The sequence below is a fragment of the Hypomesus nipponensis genome, chromosome 1, assembly GCF_054491055.1.
Source record: "Hypomesus nipponensis isolate SF chromosome 1, ASM5449105v1, whole genome shotgun sequence".
Lineage (NCBI taxonomy): Eukaryota > Metazoa > Chordata > Actinopteri > Osmeriformes > Osmeridae > Hypomesus > Hypomesus nipponensis.
This window is the reverse complement of record NC_140361.1, coordinates 13,383,012-13,405,000: the sequence shown is the minus strand read 5'-3', so window position 1 is coordinate 13,405,000 and position 21,989 is coordinate 13,383,012. Positions and strand designations below refer to the sequence as shown.

Here is a 21,989-nt window from a genome sequence, read left to right as displayed (position 1 = left end):
ACAAGGAGTGACCCCTGCTGCAGGGTGGAAAGTGACCCCACCTCCAGTGTCCTGCTGCAGGGTGGAGAGTGACCCCACCTCCAGTGTCCTGCTGCAGGGTGGAGAGTGACCCCACCTCCAGTGTCCTGCTGCAGGGTGGAGAGTGACCCCACCTCCAGTGTCCTGCTGCAGGGTGGAGAGTGACCCCACCTCCAGTGTCCTGCTGCAGGGTGGAGAGTGACCCCACCTCCAGTGTCCTGCTGCAGGGTGGAGAGTGACCCCACCTCCAGTGTCCTGCTGCAGGGTGGAGAGTGACCCCACCTCCAGTGTCCTGCTGCAGGGTGGAGAGTGACCCCACCTCCAGTGTCCTGCTGCAGGGTGGAGAGTGACCCCACCTCCAGTGTCCTGCTGCAGGGTGGAGAGTGACCCCACCTCCAGTGTCCTGCTGCAGGGTGGAGAGTGACCCCACCTCCAGTGTCCTGCTGCAGGGTGGAGAGTGACCCCACCTCCAGTGTCCTGCTGCAGGGTGGAGAGGTCAGACTGAGAGGGGATGACAGAGCAGGAAGTGATGGAAACCAAAACTGCTGACTGACCCCGAGCTTTCAAATATGAAATAAATAATATTTTGAAAAGTATATATATATATATATATATATATATATATATATATATATATATATATATATATATATATATATATATATATATATACTTCAATATGCCGCAGGACGAATGACAGAGAGTGAAGACAGAGGACTGAGATATGAGCCACCCTGAGGATGTGCTAATATATGTGGCTTTGACTTGACAGTCAGAGTCTACCATTGGCATTTTTGTAGTAGGTCGGACAAGTACCTCATCAAATATTGTTGGGCAGTAACCTCCCAGTGTGTGTGTGTGTGTGTGTGTGGGTGTGTGTGTGTGTGTGTGACGAGGACCATTTGGTGAGGGTGTGTGGTGAGGAATGGATGCAAAGGGACCCCCCCCCCCCACACACACACACACACACTCCAGACATACACACCCACAAACACACACACTCGCAGCCTCCTGGTAAATGACAACATAGCTTGTTTAGGCCTGACCACCTGGCCTTGCTCCTGTCATGTGCTCACCTGACAGCCCCTGCTCTTGTGTAGCAGGTGATTTGGCAGGAAGTCATCACTGGCCTCTCAGACAAGCACGCTGCGTGCTCCGTGGTGTCGTCAGGCCGGTGTGGCCGCAGACGCCTCCTGCTCACGCTACGACGCGCCGTACGGAGATGATACATCCGTTTCATTTAGCAGATGCTCTGTCTGAGATCTGACGCCAGAGCTTTCCAGGGCTGAGGAAACACACACACACGCACACACACACACTGCATCATCGTTCCTCCAGGGTGATGCTTGTGAGAGCTCGTACACACACACATATCCACGCACACTTCCACAGACACACACCTGAGCGAGTGAGCTGAAGACTGATTGAGGCGAAAACAAGCCGTGTTTGTGCTTTCATATTTTCCCTTTCAATAATTGATATGCATGAGTTTTATGGGCGCTTAAGATGCGATCAATTATTCATTAACAGCATGTTAATTGCATCCACAGTCGTGAATATTTAACCAACCCTAAATCAATGGGGTCGAATGAGCAGCTATGCGGACATTTTATAAACATCTGAAACGAGGCTATAGAAACGGAAAACCCCAGAGAGCCCAGACAGTAACAGAGGAGAGGGAAGAGGAAGCGAGAAGAGCGCGGGATGATTGGATGAATTAGTCTGCGAGCGCAAGGACTCGGACCCGTCATTTCAGTCCATTTCGGGGAAATGAATTTGGAGGTGGAGGAAACTCTCTTCTTTCGGCCTCTCCTCCTCTTCATGTCCTGCCCTCCTTCCCTCGCTGGCTACTGAGGAAAATTCTAATCTCTTCATCGCTGTCTACAGTAGCTAGGCTTTTTCCCTCTCAAAGACTCCAGACTCCTTTGTCCTGAATCTTTGTGTGTGTGTGTGTTCGTGTGTGTGTGTGCGTGTGTCAGTGTCTGGTCGGTGACATTTTCTTTGCTTGGATAACCATCGTGCCCTCTGTCCCTCTGTCCCTCCAGCCATGACGCGGGGTAATGTCACCTGTCACTCTCCCTCCTCCTCCCCTGCCCCTCATCCCTCCATCTCTACCCACCTCCTCTGGACGCTGCTGCAGACACAAAGAGGTCCTCGCCCCTCTTCTCATTCCTCCCGTCCCTCCATCCTCACCTGCTCCTCCTTCATGCACCTGACCCAAATCTCTCTCCCTCTCCCTTTCCCTCTGTTCCTCTCTGTATCCCCCCCCCCTCTCTCTCTCTCTCTCTCTCTCTCTCTCTCTCTCTCTCTCTCTCTCTCTCTCTCTCTCTCTCTCTCTCTCTCTCTCTCTCTCTCGTTACCTCCCCATTCCACTTGCTTTCCCTTCCTCCTACTCAACCCTCTCTCTCTTTCTCTCTGTCTATCTTTATACATGTATACTTTTATACCCTCCTCCCCACTGGGTGAGGGCAAAGGGGGAGCTGGGGGGGAGATTGGGGCAGGTTAGGCGGAGGTCCAAGGGAGGGAGGCTGACTCTGTCCCTGGCTAGACCCCATGCATGGAGGGCCTGTTTCCAATTATCCTGCTTGAAGGGGCAGGGTGGAGGGTTACGTGTTATATGGGAGTGTAATTGACTATAACTGCCGTCTTAACATTAACCAGGTGGACTAGCTAAGTGTGTGAGATTAGGCCCGAGGTCCTGGCAGTTACTGCGTGTTTTGACCATCTTAGTGTTGTGTGTGTGCGTGCGCATGTGTGTGTGTGTGTGTTTGTGTTGATGTATTTATGCCAGGCTCCTGTGAGGTGGTGCCTATTAGCACTGAATTTAAAGCTGCTGTTTTCCTGTGCCCGTGAGCATTAGGGTGTGTGAGAAAGAGTAGGCATAAGTGTATTATGCGTGTGTGTGTGTGTGTGTGTGTGGGAGAGAGAGAAAGAGAGAAAGTAAGGAGCAGGATACAGATCCAGCCTCACCAAGGGGGGTCTGACTTTATGAGGGTGAAGTCAAAATGGGCCCATTCACAAAGCTGACACAGAGTGATGTGTGTGTCGGTGAGTGTGTGTGTGTGGGGGGGGTAAGTGTGTCTGTGTGTGTGTGTGTGCCAGGGGTTCCATGTTTAGAGAAAAAGCCCACAGGCTATCAGGGACGCACAGACCGCTGCAGAGGGGCGGAGTGGGGGTGGGGGGTGGGGGGGGGGGGGGGTCACCAGCTGTCAATCAATGCCTGGCTGAGACTGTCACTCAGGGAGTGTGCCTGAAGGGCGGTGGAGGTGGGGGTGGAGGGCTGTCTGGGGGCAGAATTGGGGTCTCTGTTTGCAGTGGTGTGATGCGGTAAGGGGGAAAGGGGGTGTGGTTCGAGGGGGGTCACTGTCCGTCTAAATTACACGTTGGGTTGATCTGAGATCAGCCTTTTCACGTCTCATGACATTTGAATGCAGTCATATTTCGTTAGTCGCTGATTGGTTGAGGAGAGATCGACCCACAGAAAAAACAAATGGTTTTGGTGAGGGTCACAGGGTGTCAAACAGAGGGGCTTAGTGCGCCGCAGGATGTCGGTTTGATTGCACTTGTTATATCAGACAGATAGAGAGAGAGAGATATGTGCACAAATAATGGTGATGGTTGACAATACTCACTAATGGAGTCATATTGGGTCACTCTCTCACAACTGGAAGAGTAATTATTATTATTCATCTGAGTTTAGGTGAGTCAGACGCTCTTAGTGTTGAGCCGTAATATCAGACGATCACTGATGTAGCATGCTATTTGGCTTACTTTGTTTTAGGGAGAATGTCAGTGTGTGTGTGTGAGAGAGAGAGAGAGGGAGAGAGGGAGAGAGAGAGATGTAATGCAGGGTGAGTATGTATAGGTGTTTAGAGGTTGAGCGTGAGGAGTTAGATAGACAGACAGATAGATGGGCTAATCTGGCAGCGTTGAAATTCAAGCCTACATTCTGTGCTAATTAGAGCACTGACTTCTGAAATGCCATAATACCCATTAATTAGCAAGCTGATATTTTCCCAGTGATTTAACTAATTAGCTTGTGGGGCTGTGTGGTGTATGTAGACCATTATTACTGAGTTGGAGCCCTACACACACACACACATGCATATACACACATGTTCACACACGTGTGCATGCAAACACACACGCATGCTCACACAGAGACACACACGCTCAAACTCAATTTGAGGGACTTTAATGTAAATTGCACCATTATGCGCCGCAGTCCCAGCATGCAACACACACAGAAACAGCTCTAATTGTTGGGAAGGGATTTAATTTGACAACACAGCCCACCCCCATCTCAATACTGTCCCTCCCCCATAGACTTTAGTTACAAAGGTCACCACACATACACACACACACGCGCGCACACACACACACACACACACACACACAGACACAAACACACTCAGCTGTTTCTCTTTACATGTCACCATATCCATTAGTGTTGTGTATAATTAGGTTGTTGCGTAACATGGTGTGTGTGTGTGTGTGTGTGTGTGACACTGTTACACTGTTCCATGCCCTCCCTGCCTTCGTTCTGTCCTCCCTTCTCTTGTTCCGTACATCTTTCTTTTCTCCATTCCATCCTTCCCTCCTTCCCTCCTTTAATCCTTCCTTCCTTGCTGTCTTCCTCTCTCACATCCTTCCTTTTCTCCTTCCTTGCTTCCTCAGGACCTACTGTGTGGGTATGTGACATTTCTTCACATCATCACTATGGCCAAACAAACAGACACAGTAGCCTGGGTTTCCTTTTGACACACACAAACTCACACACCCACACACCCACACACACATGCACAGGCATGTACACACACACACCAGGGAAGCCCTGCGTGTGTGTCCCCCCCCTCTCTCTCTCTCTCTTTTCTCTCTCTCTGTCTAAAGGAGAAAGCGAGTGATGGAAGCGTGGTGTCTTTGTGAAAGTAGACGGATGAGGAAGAGGTTGTCTGGCGTGTGACAAGCATCTTCATCACTTTATTAATCATCTTCATCAATAATGCAGCTACTGTCGTGCTGTTGGTCCTCCCGGTTGTGTGTGTGTGTGCAAGTGAATAAGTGAGTGAGTGTGTGTGTGTGCATGCATGTTAGTGTGTGAGTTGGTATGTCTGTGTGTGTGTGTATGTATACCCTTGTGTTCCCACCAACACCAGCCAACTGAACTTCATAAGTGTCCCATCACCACTCTAATCAAATTACTTATGAACCAAAATTGACAGTTTTCATTAATTATAAAGGATTATTCTAATTGCAATTCAAATTTATTCATTTAGAACAGACGGCATTCAGTAATGTTTCAGGGAATTTGCATATTAAATGGAGAGGGTTGTTCATTAGCCATGCTAATGTATGCATGATTCCTTATTTTGTGATTGGTGGGCCATATGTAGCTGGCTGGGCATGTGCAGGTGAGGGATCTAGCAATTTCTTAGAAGCAGAGAGAGAGATAGAGAGAGAGATAGAGAGAGATAGAGAGAGAGTAGGGGAGACGAGAGAGAGAGGAGGGAAAGAGAGAGAGAGAGACAGACAGACAGACAGCGAGAGAGAGAGAGAGAGAGAGAGAGAGAGAGAGAGAGAGAGAGAGAGAGAGAGAGAGAGAGAGAGAGAGAGAGAGAGAGAGAGAGAGAGAGAGAGAGAGAGAGAGAGAGAGTGCAGAAGAGAGAAAGTGTGTGAGAGAAAGAGTGCTCACTCCTGCTTTCTTTCATCCTCCCATCCTTTCTCATCACATGAACATATCTCAGTCCTTCTGTATCTTTCTCTCTCTCTTTCTCCCGTTCTCTCTCCTTCTGACCGAACTACGCAGGAAACATAACATCCCATCTGAAGTACAGCCAAGTATTGCTTTTTAGCTCTCAAATCTTATTTAATTTCTTATTTATAATCCTATTTGTTTTTTAAAACATAACCTTGAGGCCGTGGATAACAACACGTTGTTTTGATTTAGTGCCGTACTTAAATGGAACTGAAAGAAAGAACTTTTGAATCGGTACATTCATCCCCACAATATATGGCACTGGCCCCAAGCAGACACACTGCTCTTTATCAAGCTAAATTTAGACATTGCATTATAAATTGGGTTTAGTCTGCTTAAATTAACATTATTCAAATAATATACATCAGTCAGCATGGTTCGCAGAGTAATCACACACACACACACACTCGCACACACACACATGCACGCACACACACACACACACACACATGCACACACATACAAACGCACACACACACACACACTTAGGCTATGGAGCCTGGCTGGGTTGATGACAGGGTCATTATTCACTGGTCATTCCTGTGAGGAAGGGGGGGGGGGGGGGGGCGGGTGAGTGGAGTATGGGGCAGGACTGGGCCAGGCTGAGGCCCCTATTGTGGAGGACCAGACCCCTCCATTATCTCCCTTGGCCAAAGGTCTGCTCTCTCTCTCTCTCTCTCTCTCTCTCTCTCTCTCTCTCTCTCTCTCTCTCTCTCTCTCTCTCTCTCTCTCTCTCTCTCTCTCTCTGTCTCTCTGTCTCTCTGTCTCTCTGTCTCTCTCTGTCCCAGTCAGATTAATGAGGCAGGCTCGACAAGGGAAGTGTTTCAATCAGCAGTGCCTGCCAAGCTTGTCTATCACCCAGACAGCCTCTTATTCATCATGGCTTACTGGGGGAACACAGGCGTGCGCACACACACACGCACACACGCACACACGCACACACGCACACAATTGAAGGTTTGGTTTTATTCAGTCCCCGTGTTTGAGTGGCAGGCTACAGGTTGTGATGTTCCTGTGAAACAAGTTGTTTTGACGCCCCCACCTCCGTGGCTCCACCCTCTGTTTGTGTGTGTGTGTTTGTGTGTGTGTGCGTGTGGTTGTAGTTCGGCTCAGCTCCTGAGATATCCTCAGCCATTCACAAGGCTGCTTCCACAGTTGAATTTTGAATGATCCTCTTTAGATGAAATGGATGAAACACAATTGGTTAAGTGTCTCTGGGACTCCTGTCCCCAGGCTGGGTGATCCAGCTCAGTTCAGGGGTGGCTCAGGGCCTCGCTCTCCCCAGTGGGGGCTTACCCTGAGCGGGGAGGAGGTCTGAGAGCTCCACCCCCCCTCCCCCCGACCCACCGTCCTCAACCCCCACCACTCCTGGGTCCATTTGTTCTGAGAAATATTTAACGACTGGGCTCTATCTGCCGACATGACACACACAGACAGACAGACACACAAACACAGACCTAGGAGAGATAGAGGAGGAGGAAAAGAGCATGGCAGGGATGAATATTTCAACACGGTGAGATGTTGAAGTTGAATAAATGATGGCACTTAAGATAGACATGCGGCCAATATAGAGAGGTACACCATTACTTTGAGCAGTGTCTTGCTGATTGAACAAGTGGTATGTTTGTGTTTTGGGTGTTTTAGGCTTGTGTGTGTGTGTGTGTATGTGTGTTTCTCCACAGTTGCATGTTGCCTCCCAGTTGCTATGAGACAGTGTGTGAGAGTGTGTGTGTTTGTGGGGGAAGCAGCAGGATCCTGTCTCCTTTCCTGAGCTAACGTGGCCTAGCGTCCGAGACCCATGCCCAGAGACAGAGCAGGGTCTGGATTGTTAATGTGTGCCCCCACCCCCCCCCCCCTCCATCCGAGTTGTGCCTTGCCCCCCTTCACAGCCCCCCCACACCCCTGGGGTCAGCCAGCATGGCTCCTAGCTCCCGGTACAGGGCCCCACTCATAAATCTCCCTAAATTAGTGTGTGTGTGTGTGTATTCGTGTGTGTGTGTGTTCGTGTTTGCCTTCGTGCTTGAATATATACTCCAGGAAAGGAGACAGGTCACCACGGAAACAAGCCAGTCAGCCTCTTGGATGAAGTGTCAGTGAGGCATGGCTGAAAGCCAGCCAGGAGAGAGGGAATGTGTTAAAGAATGAGAGGAGGGGAGGAGGAGGGATGAGAGAAGGAGCAGCAGATGGAGGATGCACAAGGGGAGAGGAACTTCCTTCGTCTTGACCCGCGTTGAAGGGTCTATTGACGCTACTGTGTGTGTGTGTGTGTGCGTTCGCGTGTGTGTGTCTCCCATCGTCTGTCTGGCCCTGCTCCGCGTGCTCCATCGCCGTAGTAACAGGCAGGGGGAAGTGGTGTCGTGTCGCTTTGTTAACCTCCGAGACTAATGCCACAACACACACACACACGCCTCCCCCACAGAGTGAGCACGGTGAATTACACACCTCATGGACCATATTAGGAGTCAAGACACTGGGCCTTTGTAGCCACGATCATCTGGGTGGCGGGAGAGAGAAAGAGTCAGAGAGGGATGGAGAGAAAGAGAGAGAGAAAGAGAAAGGTGGGGTTGGGGTGGGGGGGGGGGGCTGGTAACGTGTGAATAATGAAACAGGGACGCCAGAGGGGTGGGAGGGAGTGAGAGAAAGGGGAGGGAGGTGAGTTATTACTGCACCCACAGCCATTTTTACAACATGTCACCCGCTGAGCCAAAACAGAGAGAGAGAGAGAGAGAGAGAGAGAGAGAGAGAGAGAGAGAGAGAGAGAGAGAGAGAGAGCGAACGATAGAGAGAGAGAGATAGAGGCAGGACAGAGAAAGTGAGAGCGAGAGCGAGACAGAGTGAACCTGACACACAACAGAGGGACGTGAAAAGATGGGGAGATTATGTAGCAGAACTTAGTGAGAGGATGGCGTGATGGACAGATCAAAAAAAGTGAGAAAGGAGGGGATGACGCAATAGTGTTGAGGAGAAGATAATCATGTTTGCAGCATAAAAAATTGAGCTCTTAACTCGTGATCAAACATCAGTTAGAGGTCCGCTGAAATAAGTGGGACTTTTATGAACACCATAATATAATAAGAGCAATAACGATATGATGGCTATGGGGCAGTGTTAAAAGTTGTGCTGTTATTGCTTTTTCTTGTTTACTTTTGGGAGGAGGACGGTGATTGTGTGTTTAATTGCGCCAAAGTGACGAATGATTCTCCTGTAATTCGATGAGCGTTCGTTGAGGGCAAGATTGTTAAGTTGTTACGGCTACGGCTGTGGGGTGGGAGGGGCGGTCGGGGAGGGCGGGGGGTAGGGGGATAGGGGGGGACGCTGTACTTTTGCTAAATTTCCCCCCCCCGCGCGAAGCTCAGAGCGGCCGTGCAGTCATTTGCACATACTCACTTCCTCCAACACATTTGTTTTTATTGGTTATTATTAGAAAGAGAGAAACGTTGTGATTTTTATTGAATCCATGAGGGGAGGAAAGAGTGGCCATTTGTAATGTTAATACCTCCAGCTGCGCACACACAGCCCACCCTGCCCAGGGCGCTCTGACGCTAATGAAAAGACCTCCAGAAGCCTCCAGAATTAGAGGACTGCAGAGAGAGAGAGAGAGAGAGACAGAGAGAGAGAGAGAGAGAGAGAGAGAGAGAGAGAGGAAGAGAAAGTGTGAGCAAGATTGAGAGTAAGTAAGAGAGTTTGAGAGAGGGAGATTGAGAGTGAGCGAGCCGGAATAAGAGTGAGAGGAAGCTTGAGAGGAGAGCAAGAATGAGAAAGAGAGATTGAAGGTGAGAACAATTTAGATAAAGAGTCAGAGAGTGTGTGTCGTGTCGCCATCTATATTCATTGTTGGACAAATGTTTGAACTACTGTGTTGGAACAGTATCATTGTTTTGTGTAAAGGCTTTAAGGGTAGGGCCTGGTTTGGACCACATGCAAGGGTAAGTGTTGGGGCTTAGCACACTACACATATTGCTTTGGCAACATCATTCAATTATCATTTATCGTTCTGCCAATAAACGCTTGATTGAATGGAATTGAATGATTGAGTTGTATACACTGAAGGCATGTACATGTTGTCGACTCGGCAGAGGAGAACATTAGAAAGGAAGAGAGGGAGAGACAGACATGGAAAGAGACAGACAGATAGACAGAAGGAGAGAGAAAGAAAGAAAGACAGAAAGAAAGAGAGGAAGATTCAGAGAGAGAGAGAAGAGAGAGAGAGAGGGAGGAGAGAGAGAGAGAGAGAGAGAGAGAGAGAGAGAGAGAGAGAGAGAGAGAGAGAGAGAGAGAGAGAGAGAGAGAGAGAGAGAGAGAGAGAGAGAGAGAGAGAGAGAGAGAGAGGGGGGGGGGGGGGAGAGAAGAGGTAAGGGGGGGACACTGGAAAACAGACACAATATAACACAAAAGCTCAGGTGTGGTAGGAACCTGTCTCTCTGCATGTAAACTACATGCTTGCTCTCTCTCTCTTTCCGGCCGTCAGGGAGAGACAACCTAGCTGGCAGAGAGGCAACATGCTACAGTTTTGTCCTGTTTTCACTCCACTGGCCCCAGACAACTAATGTCACGTAAATAATGAATCATATCACCCAGGCAGGAGAGAGAGAGAAGGGCAAGAGACACTGACCGCCCAGGGTGTCTATGAGGAAGAACAGCACAGTGTATGTCGCTCTCTGGAAAAGCTAGCAGTCACTGGGATACAACATTATCAAGGACTTTCACTCAAAATGAGGATTTTTTTTCACAACTGCATTCCTTCGGGTTTCTTCCACCTCTACTTTCTTACTCCTTCTCTCAATTTCTCTCTCTCCGACAACTCTATTCTCAAATCAAGACTTAACCCGTCCATTTTAACCCTTTGACAACTCCACTTCCTGCTCTGGTAACCTCCCTCTGCTGCCCCCCTCGCCCCCTTCCCCCCTATCAGAGAAGGAGAGAGGAGAGGCGCATGGCAGATGATTTAAACATTAGGGAGGAGAGAGGAGAGAGGAGAGAATGTAACCCTGGAGGAGGCCTGGCTGTCAGTTAACGTGACCTCAGGCTAGATAACCAGGAAGGGGAGACCCTCACTCTCCCCACCACACTGTGGGGTCCAGGGCCAGTGATAGCACCAGGACGGGGGGGGGGGGGGGGGAAATCCCATCTCTGATTCTCATGAATTATTGAGATAGAGGCCTACAGCTCCTGAAATATACAGGATGGTGGTCTCTCTCTCCTTCTCCCTCACTCTCTGTCTCCCTCTCTCTGTCTTTCTCTTCTGTTTGCTTCTTAAAATCAGAAGAAAAGAGACGGATCGGTCGGATCCTCGGTCTTAATCGCGCTCTGACAGGAAAAATGAAGCAGTTCTTGCGCTTGCGTGCATGCATGTGCAGCATGGGGTCTGCTCTGAGAGCCATGTTCTCCCTTTGTCTCGCTCCCTTCCCTCACTTTGAGAAGATAGTGTCCACGTTGTTAGTCTTCTCTCTGTTGACACAGGTCCAAGTGTGTGTGTGTGTGTGTGTGTGTGTGTGTGTGTCTGTGAGAGGGAGTGTTGCAGTTGGCTCCAAACGCGCTGCCCATTGCAGAATCCTCGCCATAACAAATGAACGCAGGGAAGAAAATAAGACACATGAAAAGAAAGCTGAGCAAAGGAGTGATTCTCCTTTCTCCTGGGTGGAGATATGTGCTCTAAGTAGTTTCTCAACCATCAGCACTTCTTCGCGCTCCCTCAAAGGGAGGAAGGAGGGGAGTTGAAAATATGAGAGTTTATTTTTCCTTTCTAAGGATTTTTGTTGTTGTTGGGTTATATGCTTTTTACTGTTGTTTGGATATGGTCTGTCCAATGCAGAGCAAGGAAGGGCGAGAGGGTTGGATGTAAAGAGCGAGAGAGGTGGTAAAGGGCAGATCATGGAGGCGGGGTTCTAGTTGAAGGACTAACAACTGGGCTGGCAGGTTAGGAAATAAGTTGTCAGTTATCATTCGCTTTCTCCAACCCCCATTTTCAGTCCTTCGCCTCCCTCCCTCCCTCCCTCTCTCTCTCCTTCATTAAAAATGAATGGCACTGGCCATACTTGCCATCGCAGCCCATTAAAGATTCATGGCAGGTGCTGTTGATGTGGTTTTTTCCCATACTGAGATTGAGAGCTGCAACGATGGCAACATCACATTGCACCGTAGTTAGCTACGCGTTGGTGTATGTGTGTGTGTGTGTGTTTGTGTGTTTTGATGGAACTACTCCCTGAACCACCCAAATTCAATGTGATCGAATTCAGGAGCTCCTGAAACAAACGGAAAAGCTGCAGAAGTTCCTGGATGAAAGCGACGGATGTGTTTGCGCCTGGATGGGTTCACACTGACGCTCTTCTCCGACACGCACGGTTCCACTCATACGATTCTCTCGTTGTCTCTGCAGGTTCTTCCTCAAGTTCTTCTTGAAGTGCAACCAGAACTGTCTGAAGAACGCAGGGAACCCACGGGACATGAGGCGTTTCCAGGTGAGAGTGGAACCCTGTACCCCACCCTCTATACCCCAGACCCCATATCACAATCTACTGTGCTAATGGATTTCTTATGACCTCACTTCCTGGCTGTGTGCAAGTCCATGTCTCACCTCTTCATTTCGCCCCCCTCAGGTGGTGGTGTCGACCACGGTGAGTGTGGATGGTCATGTCCTGGCCGTCTCCGACAACATGTTCGTCCACAACAACTCCAAACATGGCCGCCGCGCTCGCAGGCTGGACCCGTCCGAGGGAACTCCCTCGTACCTGGAACACGGTGAGCCTTGCGCACCCCCTCCTCTCCTCTCTCTCCTCTGCACTCGGCACTCGTCCCTCTCACCCCAAACAAAACCCCTCCATCCCTCTTTTTCTCCGCCTCTCCCCCCCCCAATCCCTCTCTTTCTCCTCGCGTTCTCATCCTCCCACCTCTCTATCCATCCTCTATCCTCCGCACATGCTCTCGTTTCCCCCTCCATCCCGTCTCTCCTTTCCCCATCTCCTTCCTCCCTCCTTCCTTTTGTCATCCTGCTGGAGCTGGGTTGCGGATTGGAGCATAGTTTGGCAGTGTAACTTCTGCAGCGAGTGAAGAGGAGGAGCAGCGAGTGAGTCTGGTGCTCCCTGGTGGGCGGTTCCCTCCAGAGCGGCCCCTGGCTCTCACAGCACACTCGCTCGCTCGCAAGGACCCTGTGTCTTCATGAGGTCTGTTCAGCTTAGAGCCAACACTCGCTTTATTTCCTATGAGACCCCCTGATCCTCCGGCTTCCATCCATCCCCATTTACAGCCCTCAGGTCATCACACACACGCACACAAATGCATACACAAACACACACACACACCAACTCATACGCACACACAAAGACACACGCATAGACACGCAGACATTCCGTAGACACAGACACACACAGGGCCGAACCTTTAATACCTTATAATGACATGCGCCTGTGATTTAGGGCCTGTGCTGATTTCTGAGACCCTAATCCAGTTATTTTCTCATTTCTGTTTCCCGAACATTAAATAAGAGAAACATATTTTTTTTTCCTAAGAAAAAACCTCGGGATGATAATGATAAAACTAAGATGGGATTTGCGTTTCAGGAGGCCATACAGTAGATTACATTAGAATTGAACATAATGGTTAAATCGTTCTTAGCAGCGTTCTCTTGGGGTGAGGTGGACGCCTTGTGCCCGGTCCTAGAGATGATTAGTGAAGTTCAGGAAGCATATTGGTCCATATTGGACGTCAGTGAGATTAGGAGATTTAGGAGCTGGAGGAGGAGTAGAGCAACAAAGCAGATGTTCCCCGTTGACATCATGAATTTGTCCGTTTTTTTTTCTTCTTAGACTTCGTTTTTGTCTTCAAATAGTGTCTACTGTCTTTTGTAGAGAATAAAATAATAGTAGAATTGAACATAGGGCAGAGGGGAAGAGTTGTTGTTGGGGGGGGGCGGGGGGTCGGGGGAGGGGGGGGGGTCGGGAGGTGATGGCAGAGAGGGTGAAAGGGAGGAGGAGTGTGTTGGAGGGTGGTCAGGGAGCTGAGATGAGGGGGAATGAGGTGGAAGAGAGGGGAGCGACACACCTGGGTGAAAAGCAAAGGAGGTGGAAAGTGACCGAGAGGAAAGAAGGGGGAAAGAAGTGCTGTTAGCTGTGTGAGTGTGTGTGTGTGTGTGTGTGCTTCACCACTCGAGGGTCTCGTTTCAGGCAGTACGAAACGAGCATCGCTGGGCTTGAACAGATGGTTCAAAGAAACACCCCAAACTATAATCCTATCACATGGATTCTCGTTCCACCATCTGGTTAATCCATGCACACACACACAAACATATACACACACACACACACGGTACACTATATCAGCGGCGGGGGAAAAGAGGTGTCTTAGGCCAAGATTAGCGCCACAGATTGGTGCACTGCTAGCGTTGATCTCCGCAGTCCTTTCAGGGCGCTAAATATCATTCCAGCCTGTTGGTGTGTGTGTGTGTGTGCGTGTGTATTGCATGTGTGTGTGTGTCAGCAGGAGGAGGTAGACAGGGAGAGGACAGAGGCTATGCTGGAGGGGAGAAAGTCAGCTCTGCTCTAAAGTGGATTACCCTGCTTTGGAGAATTACAACATGTCTGATAAGCTGCATAGCTGTAAAAGAGTGTGATTTAGCCTGTATTTATGTTGTTTTTCAGTACTCCTTTTTCTTCAATCATGCCACCCACTAATCTAAAAACAGTATTAGCACAGCAAGGTCTTATATTACACAAGATAAGTTATGGTATTACAGCAAATATAATTGGGGGTTAGCATGCTCTCAGTGACCCTCGGACATATCCAGTTTACATTTTCTATTCTTCTCCCATCCATCCCTTATTCTTTATCTCTCATTTCTGACTCTCATTATTCCCGAGAAAACTAGGAGAGGGGGGGTGGTTCTGCTCTCTCTTTTTCAGTCCTTCATGGATTATCATCTCCTCTCTCTCTCTCTCTCTCTCTCTCTCTCTCTCTCTCTCTCTCTCTCTCTCTCTCTCTCTCTCTCTCTCTCTCTCTCTCTCTCTCTCTCTCTCTCTCTCTCTCTCTCTCTCTCTCTCTCTCTCTCTCTCTCTCTCTCTCTCTCTCACTCTCTCTCTCTCTCTCTCTCTCTCTCTCTCTCACTCTCTCTCTCTCTCTCTCTCTCTCTCTCTCTCTCTCTCGCTCTCTCTCTTTCTCACTCTCTCTCTCTCACTCTCTCTCTTTCTCGCTCTCTCTGTCTCTGCTTCTATATTTCCTGTGTAAATGTTGTGTTTCCCTCTATGCTCTTTCTGCCTTGTGGCCCTCCACACTGAGAGCTGGCGGGTAGGGTGTGTGTGAGTGTGTGCTTGGAGGACGAGGACGAGGAAGAGGGGGGGGGGGGGGCCTAGGGACTCGCTGTAATGAAGTCCTGATATTCAGGGGGCTGAGCTACTGTTGTCTCTGCTCTCCTCCCAGGCCGCCTGGCCTTTGATCACGCCCCAGCACACCTGACATTTACACGCCAGCGCGCTCGCACGTGTGTCATAAAACAAGCGGCCCTGTGCGCCGGGGTTGTGGGTGACGGTTAATAACTGGGTGTGTATAATCACCCTGATTAGAATTCCTGGTCCCACTCGACCCCAGGGAGAGAGGATGCGGGTGTGTGCATGTGTGTGCGTGAAAGTTGTTGTAGTGTGTGTGGTAGTTGTAGTGTGTGTGGTAGTTGTAGTGTGTGTGGGGGCTAGGGGTGTTCTCAGCATCATTACAGTCACAACACCCTACACGAGCCACACACAGCTTCTTATGAGTGTCAATTAACAAACGGCTCTTGCTGCCCCCCCCCCTCTCTCTCTCCATTTGTCTCCCTGTCTCTCTCTCATACCCTCTCTCCCACTCTGTCTCTGTCTCTCTTTCTCTCCCTCCCTCCAGCAACCCCCAGCATCAAGGCCATCAGCCCCAGTGAGGGCTGGACCACCGGGGGGGCGACCGTCATCATCATCGGGGACAACTTCTTCGACGGCCTGCAGGTCATCTTTGGGACCATGTTGGTGTGGAGCGAGGTGTGTGTCTCCCCACAGGGGAGGACCCCCTGTCTCATAAAGAGCTCCTCCCGTAACTCTCCTCCTCAGTGGTAGACGGGACAGAAATGGAACATTTCATTTCGCTCTCACATTCTCAAACAGTTTCAAAATGCCCCTTCGAAAAAAAAATCCTAGTATATTCTGGGAATGGCTAGAAAACTTCTGTTCCTTGACCTCTTTCACACACTCTCTTTATTTATCTTTTTTTCTGTCTCTCTCTCCGTCTACCCCACTGTCTCTTACACACACACACACACACACACATCATCTATATGTATATTTCCTCAATAGAAATATCCCTCCCTGTTACGCTGGTTCCTCTGACTACTGTAAACTGTTCCGGCTCCTTCTTCACCACTATAATGTAAATGCACGACATGTATAAGTCTGTAGGTCAACAAACAGCTGAATTCTACACCACACTCTTTAGTCCAGGAATAATTCTATAAAAAGACGTTATTATCTCCGTGAAAGGTGAGCAGGGCCAGACAGAGTGTGAATGAAAGCCTGGCTAAGTGAGCCATGAAAGGGACGGTTAGGGAGACGCGCCAGGCATTGGCAGCATCCAGGGCTTTGAGCGCCGCGGTTAGCTTTGAGCGCTAACGTCGCCGCCGCCAGAGGAAAACGAGCTCCAGGCGAGCTCTCATCAGCGCTTTGTCTGACTGTCGCCTCCTTCAAAGAGGCTTCAGTGTATACCATACACACAAACCTAGACACACACACACCAAACCATCGAACCGCCACATTAAGTGGGCCTGTTTGAGTGGAACTTTAATGTATCTAACGCTAGTCTGACAGATAGAGGAGATGTAATATACATACAGAAACTGTTTTTCCACAATACACAAACAGGCAAAACATATTCCATTTATATACAAAGCGATGCTTTGAAATCCTCTCATAGAGAACATGGTGACATACCAACCTAATGAGCCGCATCATGCCTAGACACTGAGCGCTTCTCGTAACACAACCGAAAGAGAGAAGGTTCTAGAAGGTGTTGGACACGTTTTACACAAACGCTTTGACCTGACGCAGTCGGAACCTCCTCTGTTTGTCCTCGCTCCCCCTCCATAGCTCATCACGCCGCACGCCATCCGCGTGCAGACTCCGCCCAGGCACATCCCCGGGGTCGTGGAGGTCACGCTGTCCTACAAGTCCAAACAGTTCTGCAAGGGCACACCCGGACGCTTCATCTACACCGGTAAGCTCCGCCTCCTGCCCGCGGCAACACAGAGACCGGCCCCAACTAAAAATAGGGGAGGACAGAGGGGGAGGAGAGCAAGAGAGGGAGGGAGGGAAGGAGGCAGAGTATTGGGAAGGACACGGCTGGGAGCAGCATCAGCCGGCAGCAGTGTGAAACATCACAGTTTCACCGTAAATGTCTGACCGTGATTCAGTGGGTGGATCATGATCAAAGTTTAGGAGACACGTGTGACCTCTTCACTGTTTTCCGGGCGCAATGACATCAGAGCCAATTCTCATGTTCATACATTTTTTTTTTATAGTTTTGATTCAAGAGGAAAGAAGAGAGAGCTAGAGAGGGATGGATAGATACAGAGAGAGAGAGAGAGAGAGAGAGAGAGAGAGAGAGAGAGAGAGAGAGAGAGAGAGAGAGAGAGAGAGAGAGAGAGAGAGAGAGAGAGAGAGAGAGAGAGAGAGAGAGAGAGAGAGAGAGAGAGAGAGAGAGAGAGAGAGAGAGAGAGAGAGAGGGAGAGAGAGAGAGAGAGAGAGAGGGAGAGAGAGAGAGAGAGAGAGGGAGAGAGAGAGAGAGAGAGAGAGAGAGAGAGAGAGAGAGAGAGGAGAGAGAGAGGGAGAGAGAGAGGAGAGAGAGAGAGAGAGAGAGAGAGAGAGAGAGAGAGAGAGAGAGAGAGAGAGAGAGAGAGAGAGAGAGAGAGAGGAGAGAGAGAGGAGAGAGAGAGGGAGAGAGAGAGAGAGAGAGAGAGAGAGAGAAGAGAGAGAGAGAGAGAGAGAGAGAGAGAGAGAGAGAGAGAGAGAGAGAGAGAGAGAGAGAGAGAGAGAGAGAGAGAGAGAGAGAGAGAGAGAGAGAGAGAGAGAGAGAGAGAGAGAGAGAGAGAGAGAGAGAGAGAGAGAGAGAGAGAGAGAGAGAGAGAGAGGGAGTTCATATGAAGCATTAGAGCTAGGATGACGTCACAAACCCAGTTCCCTTGAGGCCTGGAGCATCACAGAGAAATCTGTCTGTAATCTCAACTCTGCTGATTGACTTAGCCAGTAAGCTCAGGCTGGAATTGCCAACATTTGACAGAAATTTGTGTTGTGTGTGCTTGGATCCTTTTACTCTTCTTCCTGTGTGCTCTTGAGCATCTGTGCTTGTGTAGTAGTTGTGTGAGTGTGTGTCTGAGGTATCTCTGTCCATGAATTTGTTCCACGTGGTCTGTATTTGTGTGTGTGTGTGTGTGTAGTTGTAGATGTGTGTTAATTCCAGGCCAATTCAGCACATATTGAGGGGGTGTTGGTTGGTTACACACTCATGGTGCACTTTACTCACAAACACGGACATGTGCACACACACACACACACACATACACACACGTCACACAAAAATGCATACATTACTGGAACATCGGGCAGATGGGTGGAAAGCCCCCGCCGTGCCAAGGCTGTCCAACAGGCATCATCACGCCAAACACACGGCCATCAGACGTGTTTGTGCATGTGTGTGTGTGTGTGTGTGTGAGAGAGAGAGAGAGAGAGAGAGAGAGAGAGAGAGAGAGATGTGCATGTGTGTATGTGCATGTGTTCTATTTGACCTCCTGTAGGTCACCTTATTAGATCCACCTCCTGGTCCTGTAGTTCCTCCCGTAATCAATCTCCTGTCTGATTGGTCCATCATGGTCAGCATCAACAGGTGACCGTCTCAGAACATCTCTGACATCTACACTGTGGCTCCTCAGACACTCTCCCTTGGCTGCTCATCTGCAGCCAAACATCTGACATCACGGTGCCTGATGTCTGTGTCGGGGGAGGAGAGATGGAGAGAGAGAGACAGAGGCATAAAGAGGCAGAGAGACAAGGATTGACAGGGAGAGGTAGAGAAGAGAGAGAGAGAGAGAGAGAGAGAGAGAGAGAGAGAGAGAGAGAGAGAGAGGGAGAGGGAGAGGGAGAGGAAGGAAGGAAGGGCTTGAGGATTACCGGCAGCCATCTTGCCCTCCTGGGTCTGGTTGGCACCAGCCTGAGCCCAGTTGCCAGTGGGTACTAATCATGGAGGATTGGCAGCACTGCGTGGCAGCTGGCAGTCACAACACACACACACACACACACATACGCACGCACACACACACACACACACACACATACATTGAATTACATTGGGGACAGCTGGCATTGCTAATCAACTTCTGCTGGGGAGAGGAAACTGAGCATCTCACAGACCTAATTAAGTCAACACACACCCAATACTGCTGCTTCTGCTTTCTTCTGTATGGTTACACACACGCACGCACACACACACTCTCTCTCACACACGCCCACGTACACACACATGCACACAATACTGCTGTTGCCGGTGTTGCTTAATATAGATACACACACACACACACACACACACATACACTCAGCACCCCAGATATGGATCACCCCCTTACCCTATCAGTGTGATGGTTTAGCAGCATCCCATTAAGTGAGGTTCTGTAGCTCACGAGGCAGAGGCAGCCAGAGGACTAGGACAGAGGCAGAAGCAGAGGCAGGGACAGAGGCAGAAGCAGAGGCAGGGACACAGAGAGAGAGGACCTTCTAGAGGATTGCATTGTGTTGATCCCTGCTCCCCTCCCTGTCCCTACAGACACACGTGGCAGGAGATTTCTCCTGTAGGACTTAGAAGGCAATTAGGAGGCAATTAAGCATTCAACTGATAAGTCTGGAGTGTTTCTCATTCTCTCTCTCTCTCTCTCTGTCTCTCTCTCTCTCTCTGTCTCTCTCTCTCTCTCTTTTCATTTCCCATCCTCCATTTCTCATGTACAGGGGTGAATATCCACGTTTGGCTGTGTATCACCCCCACTGGATTGCTGTCGTTACGTCATTCGTCAAAGAGAATCCCCCTCTCCTTTTTCTCAATATGTATGTGTGTGTGTGTGTGTGCGCGGGTGTGTGTGTGTGTGTGTGTGGGAGGGCGCTGGCCCTAGATTGAAGGTGTTGATGAATGCCCCCATCGTTCAGGAGGCAATCCTCACCTCCTCAGTATGCAGCCTTGTCCTCTTAACACCTTCACTATCTCCTCAGATATTAAAAGGCTCTACTGGCTGACATTAAACTGGCTGGCTGACACATATACACAAAGACATACACACACACACACACACAGAGACACACACACAGAGACACACACACACACAGAGACACACACACACACAGAGACACACACACAGACACACACACAGGGTAGTTTCTCAGCGGGAGGTGCAGATTAGGTGCGTATGAAGCATCCGTCTCCTTGTCTGAAGAGGCCCGTGGAGGCGAGCAGGGAGAGGGGAGAAGACGACGCAAGTCAGGAACGGAATATTAACAAGATGATCTGCCTCCACCTCCCACCGCGACAAACCCACAGTCCAGAGCAGTCATACCCACAGTCCAGAGCAGTCAGACCCACAGTCCAGAGCAGTCAGACCCACAGTCCAGAGCAGTCAGACCCACAGTACAGAGCAGTCAGACCCACAGTACAGAGCAGTCAGACCCACAGTCCAGAGCAGTCAGACCCACAGTACAGTCAGAAGAGGGAGGGTCCGGGTAGAAGGTCCGTGGACGAACCACGTCTTCCTCTCCCAGGTGCCTTATCTCCCTGACAGCCCGAGGGTGAACGTAGAGAGACTCACAGGAAGATGAGATCAACCTTCCATCGATGAGGGCCCCCTTGCGTGCATACACAAACGGTAAAGAACCGTATGGATGCAGACCCATACACACACACACACACATACACACTGTAGAGGGACTGTGAGCTCACACACACACACACACACACACACACACACACACTCTAAGACTGTTGGCCATAAAACGAGAAGTGGTCAATGACTTTCTCTCTGACTGCTACTTGTGAATGTGTTCTTTTATGGAGGGCTGCTGCAGGCTGATTAGAAGGCCTGGTCTCTCCAGCTGGAGCGGGCCGACGTGTCGCAGAACCCTCAAGGAGACCCTCCAGGCACCTATCGTTAGCAGCGTACGCACGCGAGGGCACTGCCAGCGCAGGGAAGCGTTTTGGGGGAGGTTCAATCATGTCCTGTTTGAGTTTCTGAGGTTTTGGTCACCCGGTCCGGTTAGAAGCACACCCTCGCTTCTGGCTCTGGTCACTTGTGAGTCGTTTTCTTATTTTTTTTCCTGAAATAAATATACAATGTATTAGGTATAAACCGTCGTGAGTTGAGGCTTTGTTCAAGCGTGACAGATTTTCAACACCAGATCGTTTGATGTATCTATAGCTGGACTAATTGCTTCTTTGCCTCAGCCCTCCTCTGCTCTTAAGGAAACAGGAGGAGAGAGAAGCTTGGCTCGTGTGTTTTGCGGGGATGAATCTCTGGCAGTACATTATCCTACCTGACATGTTCAAGCGATGCCTTATTTAGCTTGTCGGATTCCCCAAATAAACGCAATCTCAGGGTTTATGGAAAAATGGATAAAAATGAGATTGTAAGGTATCGATCTGTGCAGGGGGAAGGAGGTGGAGGGGCTGGGAGGGGGGGGGAGGCAAGCAGTGGGGGATGGTGAGAGTGTGTGTGTGAGTTGTGTGTGTGCAAGGGGAGGTGGAGGGGCGAGGGGAGTGGAGGGGGGGAAGCTCTCATCTGTGTGAGGGGGGTGGGGGGGAAATGAAGCCGTAATTCAGGGCTATTGAACCCCCTGCCACAGGCCCCATCGATCGCAGCGCAGCGCTTATGAGATCACACCTGAGCACTGGAGACTGCTCTGGGATGAAGGGGAGGGAGGGAGGGAGGGAGGGAGGGAGGGAGGGAGGGAGGGAGGGAGGGAGGGAGGGAGGGAGGGAGGGAGGGAGGGAGGGAGGGAGGGAGGGAGGGAGGGAGGGAGGGAGGGAGGGAGGGAGGGAGGGAGGGATGCAGGGATGGAAGGAGAGATGGAGGAATTGAGAGAGGAATGGGTGGATGGAGGGGGGGAAAGGAGGATTTTTAGGATAGAGGAAGGAACGGGCCAAGGCATAGAAAGAAAGGGATGGAGAAAGTAAAGGTGAGGAATCG

The 21,989-nt window shown here is 50.0% G+C and overlaps 1 protein-coding gene across 2 annotated transcripts in view; it reads left to right on the top strand.

Annotated features, from left to right (window-relative positions):
• The window catches only part of LOC146302659 (transcription factor COE1-like), a 54,524-nt gene that overhangs the window by 19,439 nt on the left and 13,096 nt on the right, over positions 1–21,989 (top strand). For both annotated transcript variants that reach the window (XM_084695809.1, XM_084695800.1), the window contains exons 7-10: positions 12,150–12,231; positions 12,370–12,511; positions 15,635–15,765; positions 16,864–16,990. In XM_084695809.1, coding sequence (XP_084551935.1) covers positions 12,150–12,231; positions 12,370–12,511; positions 15,635–15,765; positions 16,864–16,990 — 482 coding nt within the window. The remainder of the gene's footprint in view (positions 1–12,149; positions 12,232–12,369; positions 12,512–15,634; positions 15,766–16,863; positions 16,991–21,989) is intronic.